At 37.9% G+C, this 21,057-nt stretch overlaps 1 protein-coding gene across 1 annotated transcript in view; it reads right to left on the reverse strand.

Annotated features, from left to right (window-relative positions):
- LOC114514660 (cytochrome P450 7B1) overlaps positions 1 to 21,057 on the reverse strand; it is a 162,691-nt gene that overhangs the window by 12,446 nt on the left and 129,188 nt on the right. The window contains exons 2-4 of the mRNA XM_028533882.2: positions 18,346 to 18,482; positions 10,552 to 11,139; positions 9,883 to 10,089 (exon numbers count right to left, since the gene is read on the reverse strand). Coding sequence (XP_028389683.1) covers positions 9,883 to 10,089; positions 10,552 to 11,139; positions 18,346 to 18,482 — 932 coding nt within the window. The remainder of the gene's footprint in view (positions 1 to 9,882; positions 10,090 to 10,551; positions 11,140 to 18,345; positions 18,483 to 21,057) is intronic.

The raw sequence follows: 21,057 nt of genomic DNA on the forward strand, positions 1-21,057 counted from the left end.
TTTTATAGGATTCAGAAGAAAACTCTATTTCTCTTGTATCCAGGGAAAATAACAGCCACCATCATAACCTGGAAGATTCCAGAAGCTGAATGTCCTTGCTTTCCCAGTGGCCTTCACCTTTTGCTCCTAGCACGACAGATTTTATGGCTAATTTCCGGCAATTTATCCTGGCAGTTTGAGGAGGAATCCCTTTGGGAATAATATGCATAATTTGCATAAATCATTCTGATAGCATGCATATCAGCATGTAGCTCCTGTCTAGGTCTGCATCTCTGCCTTCATAATCAAAACTGACTATGTTTTCACCAGCGTGAATGGGTCCTGGAATATAAAGCTTGATTCTTTCTAATCAGCAATGTAAAAGAGAGCTCCAAACCAAGTATTTTCCCCCTTCCCCTGGTAACACAGTTGTTTGTGGCGTGCAATGTACAACCACAGACACATACACACAGAGCCCAGTTCCCTAGCAGTATTCAGCAAAGCTCTGAAACATAAGTACTCATCATTAGATTATAGAAGCAGACTGGTCAGCGGGGGCTCTCATCAGCCACAAAATAAAAATAAATACTATTTCACCAAAACGTAAACCTAGGCATGGCTTGCAAAGCACTATCAAGTGGCTTTGGGTGCCTTCTCCCAGGAGGTTTTTCCCTGGGCCTGCGTTTGTCTAAAGAAATGAGGCTGCGGTCAGCTCTGTGTGGCCGGTGTGGTGATTCAATGTGACGTACAGTGAGGCTGTGCATATTCTTTTGGACTGCCTTCGTTATTATAATCAGGCAGAGTCAAAACGGTTTGTTGATGATGGGGCCAGAAAAGAACTTTTGTTTTGGAACATGGACTCTACTGCAATAGCCACAAGGCACCTGACACAATGGATTTTAGCTGGCAGGACACCAGTGACCAACTTTTCTGGGGTAAAAATCGAGGGCCGGCTCCCCCTGTACGGCTGTCGGCTCTGTTGGGTCAACAACAGCACAGCATCATTTTAGCTTGTGGTGTGAAATGGTAGCTGACACATGCAGCAGCATCGTTTCCCCACCAACTCCAGCAGGGGTGTGGGAGGAAGGAATACAAAAGCTAAATAACTGTGGGGTGGCTGCTGTGACAGGGAAGGCGTTTAACAGTCCAAATAACATGGTCACATCCGATTGGCTGAGGCGCTCGCGGGAAGCAGGGCAGCTTGCGCCCACTGCAGTATCACAAATGACAATTGGGCGAGCATATCTTAGGCAGAAGTTAATCACAATAATGGAGCACACAAAGTGTGGCTTAGCGGTCAGATCGTAAATGACAAATCTGTTTTACCTTCCAGTACCAGTTATGTGTGCAAGGCGACGTTGGCTCTTGCTCTGAGCGATCATGCCGATAATCATTAGACGACAGGAGTAATGAGTTGCATTATTATTAACAACGGAGAGTGGAGCTTCCGTGCCTCTGTGTTGCCACATACAGGCACAAAAGCCAGCAGCTTCTCCACCAGCCCAGTGCGAGTGCAGGCAGAGCTATATGTTGAGAAGAATGACAACCGCACAACAAAAAAAATTGCAGCCTCGACTTGTAGTTGTCATAGTTGAGCAGACACCAGCCAGTGCCACTGACAGACCAGCTGGGCCCTGGGAGGCCTTCCATGCTGCACCAGGAGGTACAGTAAATTATCCTGCACGGTAGAGCAACATCTGTTTCTGTGCTAGTGCCGAACAAACAAGGCAATTTAAAACATACCAAGGGATAACCAAGCAACAATTGAACATGACCCTCATTTTTCCCCCCTTCTCATGCACGAGGTGCTAAGCTTCATTGTGCAAGCGCTCCACGAAAGAGAGGCCAGGTTGGTATTTGATAAGGTGTTGTCAGAGGCATTTTACATATTTCCAAAACGGAAAGAAAAAGCTTATAGTATTGTTATTCTTAGAATCTTCCTTCCCCCTTCTATCTTTATTTCTTTTATGCCAAAGCTAGCACTCAGTTCTCAATTTGCTCTAGAATTAAAAAAAAAACTTTCCATATACTTATAAATATTCAGTCTTTAAACCTAATTTGCTATACTTAGTTCACATGCCTTCAAGCATTTGTCTTCCAATTTCCACTGAATAAATGCGTACTAATGAGAACTAGAGCAAGCTGCTGAGGCAAAGCTGGGTGACTTGGGTCTGGCCTGCCACCAGCTTGTGATAGGCGGGCAAATTGAGTTAAAATGAAAAGTCTTGTCAGCTGAAATTCAACATGGTAGCCAAACAGCAAGCTGTCAATCATTCCAGCCAAAACAAGGGGCTGCAGGTAATAAAAGGTCATTGAGATCATTAGTGCGCCTGGCTTTCATATGCAAGTTAATTTTAATTAAACATGATCTCTATCTGTAAATGTTTTATACAACTTATTGTGCATAATGGATTGTTAATTTATACTAACATTTAGCAGGTAATAGGACCCTCTACTTATTAAATGCATTGTAGAAAAATGGCTATCAAGAATGCAAATATTTGGGGGATAATTTACACCAGGCACTGTAAAGTGCCAAGAATTGCAATGGTGATTAAGATAAGGCTGCCTGTGTTTTTTTTTAAGAACTAAGTTTCACTGACCAGTACTGACAGGGAAATTGGGTCACCGAATTCCCACAAGCAGTTTACAGTTCTGAGCCTGCACTGCCTTCTTCACCTGGCTAGGGAAGATTTGTTTCTCTTTAGGATATAAAAATATTCTGATTCAGTATCCACTGTAGGCAAAAAGCTGAGGAATGTGTTGAGCTAAGATGCTTCACAATGTAACTGTGAAGGAAAAGGGCAAATGAAAGAAACGGCAGTGGGAAAAGGCATATCCACTTTCTCTTTTGCCCTTAGATCTCCATTCTGGCTGTAATAATTGACAGATGATTCTCATTTGCAGATTTAAAGTGGGGAAGCAGCATAGGACTATCAATAATGCATGTTACAGTGCAAACACAAATAAGCACATCCAAGTTTCTGCCTCACACTTAAACCATGTCTGTGTGTGTGGAATGAATGTACTGTGACATGGCCAGGCTGTTAATTTGGGTCATCTTAATGATTGGGGCAGACTGTCATACCATTTGATTAGCCATGGTGATCAGTGGATAGCAATGGTGACTGGAGTGAAATGAACAGCCAGGCCCTGCCACAGTGTGCTGGGGCTGTGCACTTGGAGGTAGGTCTCAGGAAGAAGGTAGGTGAAAAGGGGGGAGGTGAAGCTGGAGGCAGTACATCCTACAGGGTGTGAGGGTCCAGATGTGTGTATGATTTTATGCAACTGCCTTCAAGACAGGTGAGAAGGTAAATCTGGAATTATAATAACCAGGTAATGTGAAGTAGAATAACTAATTTTTGGATCAACAGTTGTCTATTTTAGCAAAGTCAAAAATGAATCTGTACTGGTGCAAATGAAGGCCTGCTTTTACTCTGCATTGCAGACATGGCCTTTGGTTTACTGCTAAAATATAGGCATGTAAGGTCAACATTCGTATATTCAACTGACATTTATTCAGGTCCTACTCTGCTCAGGGCACTGAGCTACTGCTGCTGGTGTGAAATGGTAGCTCACATATGTAGAAACAAGAGAACACAGCATGTGGATTTGGACTTCAGAGCCAGTGCAATCTAGGTAATTCACCATTGGAAGGTACATGTAAATAGGAATGCTTCCCACGATCCTAGCACAGATATTGTACAATTTCTAATTGGATATCTCCAATGTTGGCATCCAGGAAGTCCCTTTTAGTAGAAAGATATTTTTCATACGGAGCTGAAATTTGCCTCCCTTTCATTATTCCCCTTTAGAAAACCCAAAGGAAAAAAATTCTAATTTCTCTTCCCCCATAACAGCCCTTAACAAATGTTTAAAGATAACTATTGTGTCATTTTTTAATTGTGTGTCAGAGAAGATATGGCTTTCCTTCTTTTTGACATACTGGATGAATTCAATTAGTAAATGTTCCACTAAAATGTGGCAGAACTGGGTGTGTTACTTCAGTTGGAAAAGTAGAGAGCAACTACTTTCCTGCCGTAAATACCATTCTTCCATTACTGTTTTGTTGGAAGCAGATGAACAATAGATTTTTGAAATAATATAACCACTGACTTGTTTTAAGCTTTCTGATATCCCAGAAGCTATCAGTGCTGGCTGTCCATTAGAATCACATAAGATGGTTTAATAATAATAATAGTAAGTATAAGTACTCCATCCCAGACTAAGGCAATCAAGACTAATGCAATAATGAACACTTTTAAATACATGCTTTTAAACCTTGGTTGCATATTAGCATCATCCAGAGAGTTCTTAAAGCTGCACCCAGGCCACTGAAATCAGAACCTCTGCGTGTGTGTGGCGGGGGGGGGGGGGGGGGGGGGGGGGGGGGGGGGGGGGCAGGTTTGAGTATCTTTGAGGCTTCCCAGATGATTCCCATGAGGAATCCAGGCTGAGAACCACACCTTCAAACCTTTTTTGCTCAGCCATGAATTTCCTCACCCTATTCTTATGCAGTTGATTTTTAGACCTAAATACCATAATCTGCATTCTCATTAAATTTCCCTTCCAATCCTTTCAACTCCTGCTTCCAGCATTCATTATATTATCTAACCCTCTTAGCTCTGTGCTGAGCTGGAAATTCGATAAACATCCAAATCAGTATTTTTCACTTTTTAACTGATGTTTCCCTAGATTACATATAAACATTTCACTCCCTTATTTCTGGTGCGCCCCTTTATGGAAGATGCTTTTCCCCTCAGCTCCAGTTGGAAGTCTCTAATATGAAGTAGAATTGATACTTCCTATGTAACCCCACAAGAAGAGAACATTGTTTTTGTAAACTTTACTGTTATTGTGTAAACTATGTACAATTTAAATTTCTCAAATAACCATATTTTATAATACTAAATTAGTTTTTTTTCAAAATAACACTCACAATTTTGCCAATATACCACACTAAGATGTTAATAATAAGGGAAAATGTGTGTCAGGGATATATGGGAACACTATTATCTTAGTAACTTTTCTGTAAATCTAAAACTATTCAAAATGAAAAAATTATTTTTATTTAAAAAAATGTGTAAAAAACAGCGGTCAAGGTCTCAGGTACATCTCCAGCATTTTTCCATAAGATGACAGTGTTTATAGGTTAGCGCTGAGTTAGACAGACCTGGCCTCAATTTCTGGCTCTGCCACTATCTAGTTGTAGGATTTGGGGTGGTTAACTCAACTTTCTGAACCTTGTTACCCAATAATTATAGATGATACTTGAGGATTAAATAAGCTAAAATACATGCCTGCCACATAGTAAAATAATTATTAATACTGTCATTCTTAATGTCTCATCTGAAATTAAAAATATCATCATCTAGCCCACATTTTCGGATCTTGTCCGTGTGACTATTATGGCTGCCTTTGTTGGTCATGACACAAAGAATTCCTCCCCCCTTTCAGTTTGGACAATGAAAAGGACTCCAGTGATTCTGACAGCAGAGAGGTCTGAGGGGAAAAGCCTCGGACAGAAAGCCCAAGTTAAAGTCCTGCCTCTCTCCTTTTCCTCTACGATCTTAGGCTAATTATATAGCACCTTGAGTATTATTTTTCATCTTTATTGTGTTTCTTTTTCCATTACCATGTAGTTCCCTTGTACCACCCTCCCCTCAACTTTTCTTGTCGGTAAAACTAATGACAAAGTAATAGCTGCCCCAGTCCCCCAGTATCTCGGTGAAGACCACACAAAACAATATAAGTCCATAAAGTTGCTTTGAAATATCTGACCTCTGTTTAAAAAGATAAAAAGTATTACAAATTTTGCCAAACCCTAGTTTTGCAGTACCTTCCTTTATTCTAATATTCCCAACTTGAACCACATTTGCAACTTTTCTCATTTTCAGGATATGTAATTGCTGGCAATTCACCTGAGAGTTTATAAGAATTTAAGAGTTATAATCCACTTTGCCTTATGTTCTTACTTAGAGTACAGTTGCTCTTTTCATGGGCGCTATGCAGAAAGTGCCTTCCTGGAGGGTGAAGTGGACTTGAATAGCATACCAGCTTGGTTCACAAATACTTGAAAATAAAGAAAACATAAGCATTGTAGGGATGACATTGAAGTTTAATATCCTTTTGCTGACAATAATAGATAATATTTATTGAACCCATACTTTTTATTATTTACATACATTATTTCAGTAAACCTTGAAGTAAGAAGTACAAATTAATTTTGAGAGCTTCTGCTCCTTGCATTATCTCTTACTTTTCTCTTAGAGTTTTTAAAATTTCTATTTTCTCAGCTCATCTTTCTATTGAGATTTAGGCCCCAAGTAACCGTTATCTGAACCTCACTGTATTTACTAATTTATTTTGAATTTAAATTTAATGGTAGAGACCTTTACTAATTGATATAAGATTTTTTAAAGATATTTATTTATTTATTTATTTTAAAGATTTTATTTATTTATTTTTAGAGAGGGAAGGGAGGGAGATAGAGAGAAACATTAATGTACGGTTGCTGAGGGTTATGGCCTGCAACCTAGGCATGTACCCTGGCTGGGAATCGAACCTGGGACACTTTGGTTCCCAGCCCACGCTCAATCCACTGAGCTACGCCATCCAGGGCTTATTTATTTATTTTTTAGAGAGGGAAGGGAGGGAGATAGAGAGAGAGAGACATCATTGTGCAGTTGCTGGGGATCACGGCCTGCAACCCAGGCATGTACCCTTGCTGGGAATCGAACCTGCAACACTTTGGTTTGCAGCCCACGCTCAATCCACTGAGCTATGCCAGCCAGGGCTTGATATAACATTTTAGTGAGGGTCATGATAAGCCAAATTCTTATCAGTTACATAAATATACAAAAATATAAAGCTGCGGTTTTCTTTTTTTTTCCCGTAAGATCTTATTCATTTATTTTTAGAGAGATGGGAAGGGAGGGAGAGAAACATTGATGTGTGAGAAATACATTGACTGGTTGTCTCTCACACACTCCCAACCAGGGACCCAGCCCACAACCCAGGCATGTGCTCTGACTATGAACAGAACCAGTGACCCCCTGGTTTTGCAGGCTGGCACTCAGTCCACTGAGCCATACCAGCCAGGGCTAAAGTTGTGTTATTCTTTAAGTGAAATGTAGAACGGTTTTAAAGAAAGATGTTCAAGGGTATTGAATAAAAGCATAAATCCACTACAACCTCTTAAAACAGATGATTGCTTTGGGCTTGGTATTTAAAAGTCTAATCTATGTTACACACTTTAACTTTTGCTGATATTAGGTGCATATTGACATCAGAGGAAATTTGATAAATTTGAGGTCCACACGGTTAAGCCAGGAGTGTCAGTAAGATATGCATGAAGATTTACATCACCTGTGCCCTGCTGGGCTGTCTTCTGGACCACTCTAGAGAAATCATTTTTGTTCAGGAATAAGACACCATTTTCTATGACATTCTAGTTTTCCTTTTCAACCTCACTGTATAAAAAATGTGTGTGGCATGCAATATCTCTATAAAAAATACTAGTACTTTTGTGATTAGTACTGCTGTACTAATAACAAAATTCTCTGTTCTTGTTTTTTAAAAAATGCATTATTCATTGAATCCTTGCAATCTCTTTTATATAATAATAAAAATTCAAGATATCTTTTTAAAGAGAAATTATATGTAGAATACTAGAACACTTTCCTTAAGAAGATGAGAACAGGAAGCACATACACTCCTACCATATGGTACACTGTACAAATATTTAATTCTGCAAATCTTGCCTTTTGTACATATAGTTCAAACTCTTTTGACATACAGAAATACAGTTGGGCTATGACTAGATGCAGAGGTTATCTGTTGTTACTGAGCCATATAAAAATTTGTTCCCCTCTGCATAAAACTATCTCATGAAAGAAAAAAATGCACGGTATTTTCTAGAAGATTAAGTTCTCATAATGAGTGTTACCTGGCCTCTGCTTGTAACCACGGTTGTGATAAACAGAGGTCTGCTTTCCAGGTGTTGGAAGACATTGCCTGTATCCAGGAGGATCTATACTCAGGTGGGATTGCTGTCATTCCCTCATCGATGGTCAATGAGTTGTGAATGTATGAGCACTCCAAGGATGAAAATCTCTAGCTCTAGCTGTGGGCTTGAATGGACCCTTTTCTTTTGATCACATACATTTAAACTTTCCTCTTTTCATACCACCAACTTAAAAATGACCTTTGGTTTCAATAATGAGAAGGTAGGTAAAAAGAGAGTTGATGAACTTCAACTGAAAAAGGGGGGAACCTAGTGGAAGGGGGCAGAGGGGGGAAAATTGGAACAGCTGTAACAGCATAATCAATAAAATGTACTTAAAAAAGAGTAATAATTGTCTGTAGAATATAAGCATATATTTTTGAAGCTTATTTGCTTTATTTCTCAGTATCCATCGTCAGATTCATAAAATGCAATTGAATAGATGGGAAATGCAAACTTGACCTTTATAGAACCATCTATCTTCTACTCAGGAAATACTGTGTATCCATGTAAAGGCAACTATCCAGAACTTTATGCAAATTTTGTGCATTTGCTCTTCAATAATTCTCAAAAGAAAAATAAAATAATATTTGTATTTTACTAATGTGTGATTATTTTCTTTCACCAAGTAAATATAAAATTACTTTGATAATGTATGCTAAAAACAGCAAACTACAAGGTGACACATTTTTCCTAATTGACTGAACAAGCTCTCCAACAGTCAGCACAAGGCCAGGTTCCAGCTACCGCTTCTGATGGGTTTCACCCTAAACAGTGAGAACAATCTCTTGGGCCATTCTTCTTAAGGCCAACAGGTGGACAAGACCTGTAGGACATTTGTGCATGGAAGTTCCTACCAAAAAAACTCGAACATATCTAAAAGATAAAAAATTGAGACCAACATGGGCTAAAATGCTTTCCTATATTGTCAAAGGAGTGAAGGAAGGTAGACCTATACAGACTTACTCCTGTATTTGCCTAATGAGACTTGGACTATTGTATAGTAGAGGATACCACAGGATGAAATGTCAATACAGAAGGAATAGAGGATAAGTCATTGAAATGGAATTTAACTTTGGGAATTGAAGTTTATCACATTGTCATAGGCAGTTCACATCAAAACCAGTAAAGGAGAATGCAACTGCTGTTGTCAAAAGCAGGTGTCACTAGTATATAGGTGTATGTAGAAACAGAAAAACAACCTTGTCACCCCTGACCTAAAATGTATTCAACATAGTGACCACGCATATCTGATGTCAGTGAATATTTTATAAAATATTGATATTTCACACGAAGTAATTTATAGTTATTGCTTTTCCTTTTCCCTCCCTCTCTCCCTTCCTTCTTCTCCCTCCTTGCCCAAACCAAAGTGTGTTTAAATCATGAATTTCCAATGGAAATCACTTGTAGTACATTTTTCAGAATTGTGCACTCCAAGCTGTATAAAACATCCTAGCAGTGCATGAAAATATAGACACCATTTTAGGGTGGAATAAATATATTTTGCACATAAGTTGCTTTTCTGAAATACTTTCTTTTTCAAGCCCCAAATACCTTTCTTGACGAGACAGAACAGCAGTGTTTGGAAAGCATTAGCATGCCAACAGATGCTCAGAATCAAATGACTTAATAGGCAGAAACTTTTTTTTTCAAATAATTGCAAAGCTTTGGTCTAGCCCTTTGCATACCTTGCATAGTTAATTACCTAGGCCTTAGTGTTTACATGCAACGAGAGTATCTACAGCTATAAACTACATAATTTATAATTGATGTAAATGGGTGTTATTATGTCAATTAGGCAGCTGTGTCCTCCACCTCTTGGTAAATAGCTTTGAGTGATAAACTGAGTTTGCCGAGAAGTAACCTTCTTTTCTTCATAACAGATAAAAATAAATTACCTAGGTAGACCAGGCTGTCCAATTGTTCTCTGGTGATGTGGATGGAAAATCCAGACCCTCGCTTTTGACCTGTTGACTCCTGCAAATGGTCAATTTCGTCACGCAGCACTGCCATAGCTTCTGGGTGCCGTAGAATGTAATAGATCGTCCAGGCCATGCTTGGAATAGTGTTTGCCACAGAGGCCCAGAGAAAGCCTAAATGATGTGCTGGGAGAAAATAAGTGAAAAGGAAGATTAATAGCGTTTATTACACTGATTAGATTTGCAGTGTGCTAATTAAAAGATGTTAGGACACAGACCCAGCCAAGGATCAGTGCATGCTAATGAGGACCAATAGGCTTCTGAAGTCTAATTTTCTGCTTAATGAGAATAGTTTAAAATGTAATGTGTGTGTGGTGGTGGGGGGAGATGGGGGATAAGATAAGAGGAGTAAATGCAGCTTAGTTATACTCTTTCTCATTATCACCATTAAGTATCTTGTTTTACCACCTCAGCAAAAGAAAAAAAAAATCAATTATCACAGAGGGTTGTTTGAGAGTAAAACATTTTATCATTAGCCAATTAGAAAGAGCATAAAAATTTTCAAGGTCATGATTTTGTCTTTTTATTTCAAAGGTCTTATTGTAAATTATTCTATTTTAGATAAGTAATCATTTGGAAATTTCTTACCTCCTATTTCAAAGTCCGTGGAAGTATAGTGTTTCTCCAGGATAGCTTGCCTCAGCTGAACAACTTCTGACCATCCTTGTATCTTAGCCAAGTTTTCTGATGTCAAACGTTTTATAAGTTTCTTTTGAATAGACTTGGCATTTCCTAGAAGGTCCATAGGTATGTCTGATAATAAATGTATTAATTTGGCATCAAATTTAAAAAAATCATTTCTGAGTTCAGTAATAAATTTTGTCCTATCGCCAGCAACGACTTTTCCAAATATGGTGGTAAATGTTGTCTCGAATATTACTGAGCTGCAGAATGTCAACAGGTGCGTCATGGTCCAGTTCGTGGTTTTAAATAGCTGGGCTTCAAAAACTTGTTGCAGGTTCTGCATCATGTTTTCCAAGAGTACGTCCAAGGATCTCCCTTGCAGATACTGATAGCAGTCGTGCAGTTCATTGCTCAGGCCTTCATCGGTTATAAACTTTTGGATGGAAAATGCTTTCTTTAATATGTCATTAGAAAACTGTTGGAAGCTCAATTTGTGATTTTTCATCACTAACTGGTACTGGGAAGGGTCCAGAATAAATGTTATGTACTTTCCTGAAAGAAATGAAAATATGAGCTCATTTGGTAGTGAAACAAACAGCACCCTCCCCCAGCAATTTGAAAATATTTTAATGAAAATTAGGTCTTAATAACGAACATCTAGAAAGGTGCAAAGTTTAATAAAATCCATTTCATTAAAAGGTTCACTACAAGTTTCTTTTTAAAATGGAAGATGGTGGGAAAAACTCTAGAAGCTTGAAGTTAAATATTCTGAAATTCTTAATGAATTACAAGAAGGTAGTGTACTCTTTGAATTTTTAACTAAATACTTAAATATTTAAATTAGCATTTAAATATTCTCAGAATCCCTAGATTTAAACGCTTCTTATATTTTTGCTCCAACAACACAAAATCAAATCAAATTGGCAAGACGCCATTCCATTACTGATTATTTACACTTTATAAATAGCTTTTTCATACTTGGTATCATCTTAGCTTTGGCTAAATACAATAATTTTAACTCAAATAAATAAAGATGTGGTATGAAGTAGGTACTTACAAATGAACGACTAATTCAACACTAAAAACAAATTATAAAAGGTCAGAATTTTCATTCTTGTAGATGAGAAAATAGTGGTTCAGGAAGGTTTAGTAACATGTCTGAGGTCACATACTGAAACAGGATCCCAAACTAGAATTCATTCATTCATTCTTATATTCATTCAACTTTTATTGAAACCCAGACACTTGGTTGGATCTCTTTCCCCTTGAGCTATAAAGATGTTAAGAAAACATTGTATCCTATGGATAGGTGTACTATATAGTAGAGTTGTGAGGCAGAGAGTAGAGTCTGCTTCAGCCTGCTTTCAAGACTTATCAAAGTGTTCTTTGAGGTGGTGGCATTTGGTTTTTTACTACATTAATGTTTTCCAACCTTAACCACTTAGAAGATTTAAGGTGCTGGTTAAAAATACAGATTTCTTCTTGATTCTGATTCATCAGGCTTGGAGTAATTCTAGTACTATTTTAAGATTCCTTCTAGTTATATGAAATATGTAGATAGTATTCAATAACAACATTTAATAAGTATTTCCTTCCCAAGAACACACATGAAGTTTAGATGCTCCTGTACATTTTAATGCCTATTTATTGACTTCTAGAGAATAAAAAATAATTAGACCTTGAAGTATGTTGGATCATCTACACTTTCTCCTTAACTTTACCATTCTGTGGTGTGTGTGCATGTATGTTTGCATAGCTTTCTGAGATGAACAACTTCTCACTTGTTGTTTGTGGTTACTTCAACAGCATCACACAACTTTAATTTGGTACAAGATTTGGGATAAAGTTTTGAATAACTTTCAACCCTAGAAAGAAGATAAGTGCTTTTTTGTTGTTGTTTTACAATTTAAACATAATTTAAGTTTTTACCGTACACAGGGATACATGTGCTATGGTTTTCTCCTAAAAATAAATCATCTGCCTTCAATTTTATTCACTCTATTTCCTCTTGATTTACTTAACAAGGTGGGCCAGTATAGAAATGACAGGAAAGCGAGCAATGACTACTCAGTCTGGTCCTATCCCAAAGCCACATCTACAAAACAAACTCAGTCTTTTTCCCCCTGGGGAGCGGAGAAAGGACTCAATGGGACGTGGGCATATTTTCTGACACCTGCTTTACCATAGCAGCTTAATTAAATAAAATTGCCAGCATCTGCCCAAGAGATCATTGAAAAAAATAATCAATTCTCTTATTTTGCAAAAGGCATAATTCTAGGCAAAGCTGTGTATTTTCACAGGTGGTGATTCATACTTTTCTCCTTCCACTAAATGAAAGGCTTTTACTAAATGTCTTTAGGGTTATTTTAAATTTGTCATGGAAATTCAGAGAATGTATAAAAGGTCCTGCTTGTGAAACACACACTTTTTACAGTATATTTTGAAATGTTTCCTATCAGTTTTCTAAAGCCATCAGAATCAGAGTAGAAAGGCAAAGCGATCCGGCCAGGGCAGCAGGGGCGCCTCCCGCAGGGCGGGCTGAGGGAGGGCTGCGTGCTGGTGAGCGCTCCTGTCGGTAACTCATCACACACACACCTTCGGTCCCTTTTCCTCCATCTCTCTTCGGGGGGTGAGGGTGGGAGAAAACTGATGAGGTTAATTCCAAATAAAAGAATAAAATGTGGAAAAAGCACCTTGGTTAGCAACCGATTATTATTTAAAAAAAAAAAACAAGCGGTTGTTGCACACAGGCTGTTGGGTATAAAAATCATTACGGATCAGTTTAAAGCAATTTGTGTATGGACAAAATTCTCACCGTTTTCCATGCTTTTTACATTCCAGGATCTGTATTTTCTCTTTCTCACTTTTATTTTAATTTTCTTCCACATCAAAGCATTGCATTTTATCTGTCTTTCTGAGTAAGATGTGGATTTCTTTAAAAGTGGACATTTAATTTCTGGATTTTGCTTTTCAAGTGGGTTTGGAAGTACTAATAACCCTGGAGATGTTAGCTGGCTTTCCAACTTTTAATCTTCAGTATAAACAATTTAAGCTAAGTTTTCCAAAATTAATATTAATTTAAACCATCTGTCCGCCATCTGTTAATGTGAGATGCAAAACCAGAGTTTCTTTGTAATCTTTAATCAGACAGTTAGGAAAACACATATACATTCATAAAATGAATTTAAATTTCCTAACAAAGGAAACCTGAGAAGTTATTTGGAAGGCCATGGATTCTTGGAGCAAAATGAACTTTTCCTCTAGTGTAATTTGATGTAAATGAACAAGTGTCAATAGGCAAGTTGCCTCGTTCACAAAGATCACAAGGTGGAAACAATGGCCTTTGCCATGTTTTTCAAAAAGGAAAAAAATAGTGTCAGCACTGACATAAAATAATTGATTTAAAGAATTTCAGAGTTTGCGTATGTCTAAAATATAAATGTCAAAATGAGGCTTACATTTGCTAGATATATTCTTTATGAGCAGTATATTTGAATTTGAAATAGGGTCAAAATTTTTAAAGTTTTCTTTGTCAATAATTCATTCTCTTCCCCTTTTAGGGGCTTTCTGGGCCTTAAGACATTAACTCCAGCATTCCTGTATAACCTGTGCATGATCCTTTACTGACTCAGCAGCCTTTTCGCTTAGTTCTAAATTACGTCCTTCAGGAAGGTGAAGCTATATGATGCAAAGTATGTCAGTAAACGTCAAAAAACAAGTTAGATCACCCACACTAATGTCTTCTATACACAAGGAGTTGAACATCTGGATCATTATAAATGGAGTTTTAATGTTTTCATTTAAGATATTTGGTGCTTTACAGAGACACATCCATGGGAATTCAGAACAATTATTTGACTATATGGAATAGAAATGCCTAGTCAACAAAATATGAAATAAATTTGAACCTTAAAGAAGTTTTCCGGAATTATAAGCTTTTAATTTCCATGTTTAGTTGGTTCTTCTATAAATTTTTAAAAATCTCAAGTTGAAAATGTTAGTTGGAGGAGTGGAATGGAAGCCACCTTTTCATTTTACGAGGCTGACCACATCGCACACTCCCACTTATTAGGGAGATTTCGCCAGCTGCTGACAATGATGTGCAGCGCGGCTTCCCCTGCATGACACCCGAGGAAAGCGACTCGGCCGCACCACCACACACCACCAATTAGAGAACGATTTTCTGCGACAGGTCACAAATTTACATGATTTCTCATGAAAAGATGTACCTTTTTATTTCTTTATTAAGATGACACCCATGTCCCTTGAGACGTTTTGGGATGACAATCATTTGCTCATCATACAAGAACATTATTCACTGAAGTCATGTTATGGGACAAAGGTGAAAAACTGTTCCTCATGTCACATCTTCCAAATGAGGCATTTTGCAAACTGATTATTAGAACCATATACGTTAATAAGATATCTTGACAGGAATTTATTCAAACTCTAGTAAGAAGCCAGAGAGAAGTTAGTAGTACATATTCAACTGTGGTTGTCTACTGTTGAGTTCAAAAACATAATCATGGTCAAATTATTGAGACATAAGGAATTTAGCAAGCTTCTCAGTAACTAAAACTAAGATATCAAGTGTCAGAAGAAATTGTGTGTGTTTTTTGGTTGAAAAGTGAATACAATGATTCAAATCTGCCACAAGTTTCTGCTTAGTCATCTTAGGTTATTTCTGTGTAATGCATTTTAAAAGGAAAACTAAAATTTCAATAATGTGTTGTATCTACTCACTAGAACATATGGCTGAATTTTTTAAAGTGACTCTTTAAAAAAAGTGAAGAATACAGTTTTGTATTATGAAGCCAAAGCTCACTTAGAATAGAACCAGCTATGGCCTTCATTTGTATTCTAGTAAATATTTCATCAGCTCCAAGGTATTGAGAAATTCCTCATCAATTATTTATTGTGAATCAATCAGAGCTGAGCTCTGGACTAAATGTTGACAATAGAGGAGCTAGAAAATAATGGGAGGAAATCGACAAGTGAATTAGCAACACATTCAGAACTTATTAAATACTATGACAGAAGAGCTATTGGGTGTAACTGGGCCTGGAGAAGAAGCATCAGCAGAACAAGGAAAGGGGCAAAGGTCAGTGAGGCTTTGGGGAGGAAGTGATATGTAGACTATGGCCTCAGGGCATGAGTCCAGGTCAGCTACCTTGTGAGGATGACTGAAAGAGAACAGCATTCTGGAAGAATAAATAGCAAGAGAAAACACAGAGGCACAAAAGGGCCTGGTGTGTGGAGAGGCAATTTCAAGCCATTTTGTGCATTAATGGTGCATTAAGCTCAAGGCAAGTGGTAGCAAGACATGAGGCTGGGGAGGTAGGTGGAGCCCAGACTCTGGGAATACTTGTGAGGATTATGTTCACATATTATGATTTCTTTCTTTCTAAGATGCATGATTTTTTTCCATTTTAATTTTTCTGAAATAAGAGTGCACACAATTACTTTTGGAAGAGACTTGCCAGCTTCCAGGTAAAGGAAGAAGTTGTGGTGAATCAAATATTGCCCCGCCCAGGTGAGAACTCAGTCGTGCTTACAGTTTCATCCAATTGCATCATTTTTTCCTCCCAATTACATTAAAATGGTAGCAATGAAATGGAGTCACTCTATGTACAAAAGGCAGCTTCTGATATTCAGCAAAGTAATTATAGTAAGAAGAAATCACCCAAATTCTTTAGGAATAGAACATAAAATTCTAAGGCTGGTAAGAGGAAAATAAAAGGGGTTGAGCAAAGAAAACAGGCATGCCTAAAGAAGACTCAGATGAGAAATACTCCAAGTTGGAGAAAGAACCAGAAGGTGCAGTGTCATGAGAATGAAGGAATAGAGAGTTTCAGGAAGGAATGGGGAATCAGTGCTGTCAAACCAAATGGAGAGTTTCAACCAGGAGACAGCCCATTGTTGAGCTCAGCAAGGCAGAAGGCTCATTATGGTTAGAAGGTTTCTAGGAGATAAGCAAGTAGGAGCAGCAAATATAGATAACTCTTGAAAAGCCTGGATGCTGAAGAGAAAAAAAGAAATGAAAAGTAACTAGATAGAGAATATAGGAGAAGCTTAAGCATGGTTATAAGTGAAGGATAAGGGCTCGAAAGAGAAAAAAATGAAGATACATGTATGAGAGAAGTACACAATAAAATGCCAGCCCAGAGAAAGCAGAAAGTAAGCAACATGGAAAAATTACCCAGATTACCTTGAACAGACATTGAAATTGGAGAATAGATGTTAAGAACAGTTGTGAAACCTGGTACGTTTGGTAGATATTTGGGGATCTGAGTGAGGCCATACCTGATGTCTTCAATTTCCTTAGGAAGGAGAGTGAATGGTGTTACCAGAGCCCAGTGAGAGGTGGGGAGCTGGAACACACCTGCCTCTCTCACCAGCACACCCAAGCAGAAGTCAGAGGGCCAAGAAGTGTAGAAAGTCTAGACTGTAGACATTAGCCTTCTGGAGCATAGACAGGACAGACAAAAACCAAGAAAGGGAATAGCTAGCCTGGGTGAAAAGCTGATGTGGAAGACTGTGCAAGGTTGGCCTCCATAAATTCCCACTCTCTCTCTACATTGCTTCTTGACAATGTGGCTGCCACTCAGCCCAGGAAGAGGTGGAGTCTAATTCCCGACTTTTGACTCTGTGCTGGCCTGCAACTTGATCTGACTGATGGAATGAGGCAGAAGTGGGGTTTTGTAACATCAGAAGGCCTTGCAACTTTTCCTCTCACGCTGCTGAAACACCAGCTGATATAGTGAGGATGTTGTTTTTGAGGATGAAACAGCATGTGGACAAGGAGGTCCTGCCAGCACATAAATAAGGCCAGTGTGGACCATCTATCCCCAATCAAGAGGGCCGAGGACTCAAGCCACACAAGTGACTCTGGCAAGACCAGTTGTTGTTTTAAGGCATTAAATCTGTGGGAGGTTTGTTATGTAGCAATAGATAGGGATGCACCTGGACAGCAAAAGCCTTAAAGGAGGATAAATTAAGAACATTGTAGCTTCTCTTCTTAGTCCTTTAGGTTGGGGTACCTAGTAAACTTGTGTTTCTTTTATCTAGCTTCGTAAACATTTTATTAAAGTAGAAAGATAATGAACATTTTCAATTTAAAAATATATTCCAGATCAGTGGTTGCTAGGGGCTCCGGGAGAGGAAGAGGAACGAATATGTGGAATACAAGGGGTTTTGAAGGCAGTGAAAACTATTCTGTGTAATGCTGTAATGGTGTATACATGATAGTATGCATTTGTCAAAATTCAAAGAACCATACACCACAAAGAGTAGACCCTAATGTAAACCACAGATTTTTACTAACATATCAACAGTGCCTCATCAGTTGTAAGAAGTATTAGCATAAGATGTTAAGAACAGGGGAAAATATAATGGAGGGAGGGACATATGGGAACTCTCTGTAATATATGATCAATTTTCTATAAACCTAAAAATTCTTTACAAAATAAAGGCCATTAATACAGAATAACTTTTTAAAAACCATTCTTAAAACCGAACCAAACCAAACTGTAACGACAAGTGATGGCTGGAAAATCAGGTTACCTAGTTACCCTCAAGAGTGTTTTATAATTTGTTTTTGTTTAATGTGAACATTACTATGCTCAAGAACATAGTTTACTTTTGTATTAGTTCTACAAATAAAACAATTCTGTACAAATATTCCATATGCTGCCTAGAGAAAGACAGAATGACATTACAGAACAAGTGAGATGTTATGATATATGAAGTGCTGTTTACCCCCAAGGAGGAGTGTGAAGGTGTCACCGTGTTGCTTTTGAAGAGTTTTCATGACACCTATGGGATCTTTTCCTACTTCCAGGGCCACTCCAAAGTGAGGAAGCCAGCCTTGTATCAATGGGGGCTCGCCAGGTCTCCTGTAAGAAAAAAAAAGAAATTAAATAAATTAAATCATTCTTATTTTAATATATGTGTGTTATTAAGGTAGTCTTTAAGGGGATTAGATGAATTGCACAGTTTTTTTATTCTTTTATTCAATGATTCCCATGTAATCATAGAAATATATTTAATGAGTCTCTGACAGGAGTGTCCAATCTTTTGGTGTCTCTGGGCCACACTGGAAGAAGAAGAGCTGTCGTGGGCCACACATTAAATACATTGTGATGTGTAATCACACACACACCAATCTAATAATGCGTTAAGTTTTGTGTCGGGTCGCATTCATAGCCATCCCGGGCCGTGTGCCACCTGCAAGCCACAGGTTGGACACCCCTGCTGTGTGTGGCTGTGGGGTGTACAGTTCAGTTCAGAGCATTTGGTGAGCAACACTTTAAGGAAATTATGTGTTGCAAGATCCAAGTGACTGCCTGAAATGACAGATACATTTAGGCAACATTTGGCAACTGGGAGCTCTTGCCGCATTCTGGGTGTTTGGTAGACATCAGGTATTTTAGTGGTCGAAGTAAAGCTCCGTTATCAGATCTCCAGTAGACTGGAATCAGACAATTAGAAAAGGAGCAATTAATAATCTTGACAAAATGTTTTATGCTGTGAAGAACAATAAAAACCTCAACATCATTCCCAAGAGGTATATTTCATTATATTTTTATGAACATTTTTGTTCATCCTGCAATGGATAGAAATATTTGTTAAATTTTACAATATTTTAAAACATATGAAGCATGTTCAAGGCAATGTTGAAATACTATGAATTAAAAAACAAGTTTCTTTTCTTTTTGACCTATAGTCCTACCAAAACTAGAATTCAAACTTTCTTCCAAGTCATTTATTTGGGGAACTCAACCCGATTTAAAGAACACCCCCAAACATCAAAGGCATTTTATCTTAGAAGGGATTAAAAATATTCAAGAGAACTCTGATAATTCTCTCTCCCATCTGTGAAGATGACACACTACAAACAATGCAACCCATTCTGATTAATCACAAGATTTTACTAGTTTGGATCTAGTCAAAGATCAAGATTATGATCATATGCAACGTGGACTTTTATGTAGCTAGGTTAACTTTATCAGAAGTTTTTATCTTTCCACAACCCAACAAGGTGGAATTAAACTTGAAAAACAAACATAAAGTCTTTCAGGGGGGAAAAATGAACCAAAACAAACAAACAAAAATCTAGAGTGTGATAGAAATAAAGGAACTAAGTATCAAAACTCTGCTTTCTGTTTTTAGAAGACAATTTATCTTTTTTTATCCTCTCCTGAAGATATGTGTATTGATTTTAGAGAGAAAGGAAGGGAGAAGGACAGAGAGAGAAACACTGGTGTGAGAGAAACCTGGATCATACATCTTCCGTACATGCTCTGACCTGGGATCAAACACGAAACCCAGCTATGTGCACAGACTGGGAATTGAACCCTTAACCTTTCGGTGTACTGGAAGGCACTCCAGCCAACTGATCAACCCAGCCAGGGTGAAAACAATTTATCTTTATAAAAATTAACAAAATGTATGCTGCTGTTTAAATAAACATACTTAGAAATGGGAAGACAGGAAACATTGCTTAGAAATGTATCTTACTCATCATCCCTTTCCCCATTCTTTTCTTAAATGCAACCTTTAGCAATAGAGACTTGCTTTTTTGAGAAATACAAAAGTGTACCAAGAAAATATTATAACAGTGACTTTTATATCCAAAGATTAAACAAGAAGAGCTCACACATATGATTGTACAGCAGGACCCCCAAGTCAGCAACTGCCATTTCGTGCAAGCTATCACTAATGACCCTTTCAAGGTTTGCAGGTGACCTAGTTCACAAAATTTCCTCTCAGTTCATTAACTTCTCCTTGGTCTACATTTATTGTTTTAACATCGTATGGATGTTGCATTGTGACGTAGATTTTCAAAGGCTTTTTGTCATATTGTAATTTAATGTCACTAATTTCATCACCCTGACTAGTGTGGCTCAGTTGGGCATTGTCCCTCAGAGGAATTGTCACAGGTTCAATTCCTGGTCAGGGCACATGCCTGTGTTGTGGGTATATTCCCAGTCAGGGCACAAAAGCAAACGATTGATGTTCTCTCTCACATCGATATTTCTCTCCCTTTCTCCCTTTCTTTCTCCCTCCCTTTCTCTAAAAATAAATAAAACCATTTAAAAAAAAAAACTGCGCTCTTCACTTGGAGAAAGGAGGGAGCTCAGAAATCCAGGGGATTAGTAACAACATCCAGAGTTAGGAAAACATATCAGGAGGCCATTGTATTTTTACAAAGATGAGAGGGTCATCATTTCATACAGCTGTGTTTATTTTGACAGCAATGGCTTAAAACTATTAAACACCATGTCACAACTTTACATATTTTCAGGAAAAAAAAAGTACAGTGCTAGTCCAACTTATGACCCATTGAAGGCAGATAACAGAATTTGTCTTCATTAGATATTTCATGTGAAATATCTGGGAAGAAAGGATATCACCATAATGATCCTGGAAGTCCCTCTTGCATCTGGCGCACTACAAATACTGCTGTTT

Source organism: Phyllostomus discolor, chromosome 7, assembly GCF_004126475.2.
Source record: "Phyllostomus discolor isolate MPI-MPIP mPhyDis1 chromosome 7, mPhyDis1.pri.v3, whole genome shotgun sequence".
NCBI lineage: Eukaryota > Metazoa > Chordata > Mammalia > Chiroptera > Phyllostomidae > Phyllostomus > Phyllostomus discolor.